The 7,817-nt window shown below is 47.4% G+C and overlaps 1 protein-coding gene across 1 annotated transcript; it reads left to right on the top strand.

Moving 5' to 3' along the window:
• Positions 1 to 4,098: 4,098 nt before the first annotated feature.
• Positions 4,099 to 4,758, top strand: MELLADRAFT_105629 (uncharacterized protein; the record flags this gene model as incomplete). The annotated part of the gene is made up of 4 exons (XM_007409040.1): positions 4,099 to 4,198; positions 4,296 to 4,334; positions 4,465 to 4,490; positions 4,573 to 4,758. 4 exons carry the CDS (start codon positions 4,099 to 4,101, stop codon positions 4,756 to 4,758), a joined length of 351 nt encoding a protein of 116 aa, XP_007409102.1.
• Positions 4,759 to 7,817: the final 3,059 nt, after the last annotated feature.

Here is a 7,817-nt window from a genome sequence, read left to right as displayed (position 1 = left end):
GCAAACCCTACTACAATCTAGAAAGTTCCTATTAACTTTGTGGTTCCATTCCTAACAGTGCTTACAAAGAAAATACAACCAACTCAATCCCTCAACAACCAACCAGCACTCACTAACCACAAACTAATAAACCCAGTCGTGAGTAAAAATCTCAAATCTCCTAGCTAGTTACTCAACAACCTCTCATTGACCTTCTTTCTTCAATTTAGTTAGACACAAGGAAGCACTAAAAACTCAACAGTTAAAACAACAGAACCCGTGCACCACCTTTTTAGGTAATACAGAAGTCCATAACCAAAAAAAACCCTTTTACTACGTACACATACTTCATAAAAAAGGAGATTCTGATCAAATCTCAAACATCAAAAAAATAAAAGTAATAACACTAACCCCGCTTTTTCAACAAACAGAAAAACACCGCAAAACAAGAAAAAAATAATGGACAAACAAAACACTGGATACATTCACATTCCCGCTAAGAATATAAGAATGATCCAAGCTCAACTACACCAAACCAACATCAATGCACAGAATAGTGCACAGGCTATAGCCAAACTACGCCAACAGTATCTACAAGCATATCAAGAACAAGCCCTGGATCTAGCCAACGGGAAAAACATCATCGAACAACTCAAAAGAAAACAAGAAGTTCAAAACCAGAAACCAGACGCGTTCAGGGCTGAACCACAGCGATTTGAAGGTTACGGCGATAACGCTCAACTCTGGATCCTAGACCTCGAATCAAACTTCCGAATTCACAGATACCCAGAAGACCAATGGGTCAAAATGCTTGGTGCATATCTCGACAAAGAGTTGAAAATGTTCTGGTATAATCCATTCTCTAACTTGCTCTTTTAGTTTGGGGATGGATTTGATAGCGGGGACCCTGATAAAGGGTACCCCGCCTACTGGTAGGCTAGGTGTGTTCCGGAACAAACCACCCATGCCTTCTTTACAAAATAGTCAAGAAGGCACATACGGGGGGTGAAGGCCCCGGCCCGGGGGGTCTTGGTTTTGTGACACCAAGGGTTGGTTGGTGACACCCAGGACTCCTTGGCCCGTGTCCTCCAGGGTCGGTGGGTGGGAAATTCCTGTGCACAATGTTGGGTGGGTGGGTGGTGCACAAAAAAGATCAAAGCTATGATCTTTTGGGATAATTCTTGCGGATGTTGTGACAATTCGTGAGAGTTGGATTGGCTGAGAGAAAATCTTGAGAGGTGGCGCCGTATCTTCCAGATACTGGCCTCAAGATGTCACCAATCTGCCTGTCACAAATTCCACAAGATTTCATGGACAACGGAACCAGCTATGTTATGGTGGTTCCTATCATCCATTCCCTAACTTGCTCTTTTAGTTTGGGGATGGATTTGATAGCGGGGACCCTGATAAAGGGTACCCTGCCTACTGATAGGCTAGGTGTGTTTTGGAATGAACCACCCCGTGCCTTCTTTACAAACTAGTCAAGAAGGCACGTACGGGGGGTGAAGGCCCCGGCCCGGGGGGTCTTGGTTTTGTGACACCCAAGACTCCTTGGCCTGTGTCCTCCCCAGAGCCCGCCCACCTCCCTAGGTGTGCCTCCTCCTCAAGTGTTGCTGATGTGCCTGCCTCCCAACTCTCAGAACGCCGGCCGAGCATCCTGAGCCACAGGCACATCCCGCCACACTTGACTGGTGCTCTGAGATCGACCCATACTTCTATCTCACCTCTCTGCTCAGCGATTTCTTATTCAAATCTTTTGGAACCTTATGAATATAAGGTTTTGGGGCTCTATGCATTCCTTGTTCAATCTTGTACACTTTCTATTCTTCTCTCCTCTCCCCGCCTCCTTGTGGGTAACACTGCCTCCTAACCCTCGTCTGTACCTCCAGTCCTGTAGTGTTCTACCCAACCCAGGTCTTCAATGGCTGCTAGGAATGCTTCCAAATCCTCTATCTCCTCCTCCAAGTACGGTTTCAAATAGCGAAGGTAAGTAAGTGACCTCCACCTTCCAAGTTTTGCTATCACCTCTATCCTTGCCCCTAGGTAGTATTGCAGGGATGCTCCTACCCAGAAGGAGTGACCGCTCCAAGTTCCTACACTTGGCTCTGCCCAGACTTTCCTTACCCCGTTTAAGGATTGTGTCTTAGTTAATGGTACACATTTCTCCCCTTCGTAGTAGGCAAATAGTGGGTCGTCTGGTGATTTTCTCAGGTGTTGTCTCATCAATCGTTGGAGAGCCACCACTGGGTCCAGGACGTTTAGTTGCTGCTGTAGATGAATGATCTGGACTTCCCCTGGGGCCGCCGTTTTTGCCTTACGGTGGAGCCTTACGAAGTTTGTACCTCTTTTTGCTCCAAATTCGATGTGTCGTTGCAGTATTGCACCTTCCGCTGCTGACTTCCGTAACAAATCCCCCAGCCTCGCGATTCCCCAGAAGGCAACTAGACCTACTGTCCCAATCAGCTCGTCTACCTCAGATCAACAATTTGTGCATTGCACCAGGTTGAAGAGTTGGCAAACCATGATCGGGTTCTTGACTGTCACTAGGTCTTTCCTTTCTTTGGACCGCCTTGAAGATGTTAACAGGGTTTTCACCACCTCTGGATCTGTCTTTGGTCTGGCCACGTGTTTAACCAGGTGCCACGCCCGAATACCATCGAGGTATTTCTTGATGGTCACCAAACTAATAGCTTGTGTAGGTCCGTCGGGGATTGTGGGGTCCAATTTGCTTGCCCATGGGATGAAGTCGTCAGTCTCCAAGTCTGTAATAGGTCGGTCGGTGTCAAAGTTCCCTTCTGTCTTCATCTTGAATTCCACAAACTTTGTCATCCCCAAGGAGTAGCCTGCAAGGGTTGTTCTTGCCCATATTTCACAGTTGAACAACTGTTTGAAGGTGGGGCAAGTGGTGGCTATTTGGAAGGCATATGGAAGCTCGGTCTTGAAAAGTGTTGTCCTCCTTCGTGAGATACGCCATGGCCGTGTGGGTCCATTCTATGGAATGCGCGAATTGATCCGGGGTCATTGCCAATCTTGGTTGACAATCACTGTCAGTCCCTCTGCCCTCAAACCTATTGGAATGATTCGCAACACTGACTGACTGAGCACGCCTCCACAGGACATCCATTGCATTCTCAACGTGCAACACCATTGCCACTGAGATGTATGTCCAGTCACTGAAGGGCAAAGGAAATTGATCGGAAGACAGGAAACCGGTGCACGTATCAGCACGGTGGCGCATATTGACAACGGTCACTTTATCTTAAATAGCTCAAGTCACTATTCAGCCGAAGCGCATAGGGCAGTTGCTGACATTGAACCTCAGTGTCTCACCCCCGCCATGTGGAAAGAATCATTGATGCAAGGATTACAGGTTTGGCAATTGGTTCCGGTAAAACTGCGCAGACCAAGGGTTTGTAAAGGTAACCAAAAAGCAAAAGCACAAGACTCTTCATCGGATGATCTTGATGATATCGATGAAGACATGGAAAAGGATGGAGATGTGGAAGCAGAGGCCGATGACTTAGAAAGCAATTTTTGATCCCTTTCTTTTCCTCTTTGATAAACCTTTTCACATTATAATTTTTGTTTTGATGCTTTTCCCTTGACACCACACATCAAGGTTTCTTGTTCACTTTTCTTCATTTTAGCAACTGATGATACATGTCGCCAGACAACAAACCTCTGTGAAATTACATGATACTGCTTGCGTGCAAAACACGGGTTTTTTTATGCGGAGCTGGATGGATCCGGTTTCTATCCAATGGGCTCGTCTGGGTGATCTGACAAAGACAACGACACACTTTCCGTGTATCTTGTAAAATCCTGCCAGAGACACTTGTCACAAATGGGCTGAGCATTCTCACTCATCAAATGGGACATCCGCTTCAAAAGCGCTGATTGGTTGTTGTGTGACGCGTCTTGCGAGTCTCGCGACGACCAATCGGCGGCTGCATGGCAGCCTTCCCCCCTGGGTTGATCCATGCCGGTGAAGAGTTCTCACCCCTGGGTTGGTTGCATTGCTTTCTTGCGCGTGAGGTCTTGAGATAAAAACTTGGTTGTTTGTTTGACCCTCCGCCATCCTCAAGTTTGGTTTATCACAATTTCCACCATCTAATTTTCATGTTACGCTCACTTTTAGAATTTATGGGGACTTTACCTGCCATGTCCTCCCAGCAATCACACTCAGCAGCACCTTATTTGTTATCGACCCCCTCAATGGGTGAGTGCTACCATCACCACTGCCTTATCGCTTAAACATGTGGATCTTTACCAACAAATCTCTCTCTTCATCTTGAATGAACACTTGATAACTCTAGGTCGGATTGACCGGATGTCTTCCACGCTTTTGGCCAACCGTGCGTCAGCTTTGGTGGAACGCTCCGTTTGCGGTGCCGCGAGCCGCCCCCCAAATGTTGGCGAATCTTCAGGCAAGTGGTCTCTTTCCTTCTCACCATCAGCCCGTCAGACTGATGTTGTAATCCACAGGTGGTCAAATTTCCGGTGTTTTAGGGGTGAGTGATCTCTTGCATCATCTTGTCTTTATCTCACTTCGGGCACTTTGACCGATGTTTCTTGTTTGTTTTGGGGATTTAGGACAATGAGGGCAATGTGACCACTCGCAAGATTGTCTCAACTGAGAAGATCCTGGCTGCCATTGCCACCTTGTCGACAAAGATGGAGTTGGATATTGCCCATCTGTATGACAAACTCAAAGAAGAAGTCGCTTTGTCTAATGACAGTGTTGAACATTACCACATGTTGTCCAACAATCTTGACTGAGTGAACGAGAGATTGGAGCTCATCGAAGATCACCTCCTTGAACCTCATGTCAGTCGTGCACTAGTAGATACTCCTGGACCTCCAGCTGCTGCCTCGGGTCTGTTGGCCAGACCCAGACTGCGGCACCACTGTGGAGCTGTTCTCGCCAGCTGAAGGTAAGTTTACTTCCTTGCCATATTGTGTTTCATCTTGCACTCTTTCATCTCCCTAAAACTTGTTGCCCAGGACCGTGTATCTGCTGTGGCATACAAAAAGGTTATGTTGCACACGATTGGAGCGTACACTAAACGTCAGACACCGCATGGTGACATAATAGCGGGTTTGCTATTCAAGACCATCATAGTGAGTCCATGTGCTTTCTGAGTTGTGCTGCACCTCATCATTCAAACCACTGAAGTCTTCCATTTTCCTCTGTGCGCTTGCACTTTCCTTCATCCAATCTTCTTTTACCACATCTTTGTATCTTCCAGCAAGAGGTCATGGAAACGCAGACCCCGTGGCCTGAACAACATCTACCACCCAGAGTCAATGGAGTGACTGATGTAGCGGCCGTCAAGGCCTACCATAAGCTAGTCAACAACGCTGGAAAGCATGCAAGGGAACGCATGCATCACTTGGTAAGTTTCTTTTGTCTTTCAAAAGCAATTTCAGACACTGACCAACCAATCTTTCCAAGCCACTTGTTAAGGTTTTGCTTGGCATTCGCAACCCACGTGAGCCAAGCATTCCACCTGCAGGCACCATCCCCCACCTCAAGAAGCTTGTCTATTGGGTAAGTGAACTGATACTTTTCACCATCATGAGTGCCTGTTTCCTTGGAATCTTATTCTTATCCCTCTTAAACTGGTAGATCGCGAATAATTGTGCGGAGGAGGAGGATGACCGCGACATTCAGACTCTATGGATTGAAATAGATGATTTGCATAAATTACGGGTTGCATATTTGGTGAGTCTCACTTGGGTTCAATCAATACCACCCATCTTTATTCTAATTAACATGTTTCCTCTGGGCAGCGCCGTGAAGCGATTCAAGTTTTCCAAGCAGTACGCCGGGGTGAAGGAAGACCGGACATATGGGCACAAGTAGATAAACAGCTCATCAAGTTGCGCGCGGGGGGCCCTGTACACTTTGGCGTAAGTCTCAACTTCCCTTTGGATGTTCCTTTTTTTTATGTCATCCAACTGAACACCGTCTCAACTGGCAGATTTTATAGAATTGTATACAATGAGGATCACCAGAATTTTTGTGGGAAAGGCCTCATCAGCGCGTGTGAGCCTGCGGTGAAATTTGTTCTGCCTTCCGAAGAGGCGATACAACTTGAGATGAAGAGGATTGAAGCTGGTGGGGATGCAGGAATTGACACAGGAGGGTTCGAGGAGGGGGATGAGGATGAAGGCATTGATGAATGAAGGGGTATTGAATCCGTCGCGACATCACACTGTGCTTTTCTGTTCAATTTCAGAGTCTGGTTTATGTATTGGTCATGTCCAAAAGATCCTAACAAAACAAATCAATCAAAAATTACATCTCTTCATTTCCTGTAACTGCGTTTCATTGACTCATTCCTCCTCTTTGTTATCTCATTCCATACAAGCCGTTCTTTCCAATGACTGCCACTCTGGCCATTCCACCGCCTAGCAAATGTGCCTCACACTATACCCTTTTTTGAAGCAGAGGAGCCCGTGCCGTGTGCCACCCCATTCCAGTCCAAACGGTCCCAATTGATTGATTCCCCGGAATCAATCAGTGGCCTGCAGGCCACCTGCAGGTGGCTTACACCTACACTTTTGGCGCTGCACAGGCGCCTCCCCGGCTGGCAATTGGTTGCCGCCAAACTGACCTCCTGCGGACGGTCACTCACTCCGCACAGAACAACCGTCTGGTGGTGGCCCGCGAGGATGACCTATGGGCGGTCAGGACTCCCCCGTGGTGTACCAATTAGGAGGGTACTTATATTTGGGCTCTCCAGGGTCCTATCACGATTATACAAACATGGTGTCACTTTCCAAAGTTAGCTTAGCATCAATACTTTCCTACTTTCTCGCCTCTGTCTTCCCTTGTCGGCTGTGATGTGAGGCAATCTGTTCGTGCGATAACATGTGGCTATATAAAGTATGTACACCAGGGGGTAATGGTCCTCGGCCTCGGCCGGTTCCTGTGACGATTTCCAAAGTTTCGTCACCTGAACCGCCCAGGAAGGTGTGGAACCGGTTTCGCCGAAACCGATTCGGACACCGTTCCACCACCGCTTCTGGAACGAGCTGCATGTCAGCAACCGTTTGAGAACGGCTCCTGAGGCGGTGGTGAAGCAGTTTTTTTGATACCGATTGCAATCGGTGTCGAACTACCTTCAGCAACAACAACTTAACTTGCAATTTGTTTTTGTGAGTTACCATGCGAGCAATCGATCATCACTGATGGTCGTAGGCCAGCTTTTGAAAGTTGTGCGCTACATGACTCTACATGCTGAGCCGAATACACGTGTCCATCGGTTGAGCCTCGGAGAATCACATGGCAAGCATCGTTACCGGTTGTGCCAACGATAGCTGATAAGCCTTGTTATTGAGGAATGACTCGGTTGATGATTCGAAAGCATACTGATATGACACAAGGTGGACTCACAGTGTGGTCTGTATGGTGTAGCGGTGAAACGCTCTGTGGCCACTACCAAGCCTTTTCTCGTTTTTGAGCCTGTGTTCAAGTCCCACTGCCTGATTTTCTTTTGGCAAATCTACGACGTACCCTCGGAACGTTCCAGGGACCGTGTTTAGGGGTCACCGAGGCAGTTTGCTCGCACCGCCAAAAACGGTGATGGGAACCGCGTTCGTGCGGTCCCATCTGAAATCGTCTCAGAAACGACACGAATGGTTCAAATCCGTGACGGCAGGAAAACGGCTTCGAAAACCGTTTTCTTGCCGTAAGTTTACCCCCTGGTGTACCCACCAATATAATCTGTCCCTTTTTTCAACACCGGTATTTGTCCATCCCAGACCATCTCTTCAGTCTTTATTCTCACTATAATATTCCTGTTCTCAATCAAATTTTGGCGTGCAACAAC

Source organism: Melampsora larici-populina, assembly GCF_000204055.1.
Source record: "Melampsora larici-populina 98AG31 unplaced genomic scaffold MELLAscaffold_14, whole genome shotgun sequence".
NCBI classification, from domain to species: domain Eukaryota; kingdom Fungi; phylum Basidiomycota; class Pucciniomycetes; order Pucciniales; family Melampsoraceae; genus Melampsora; species Melampsora laricis-populina.
The sequence above is the reverse complement of the archived record's forward strand: the minus strand, read 5'-3'. Positions and strand labels throughout refer to the sequence as shown.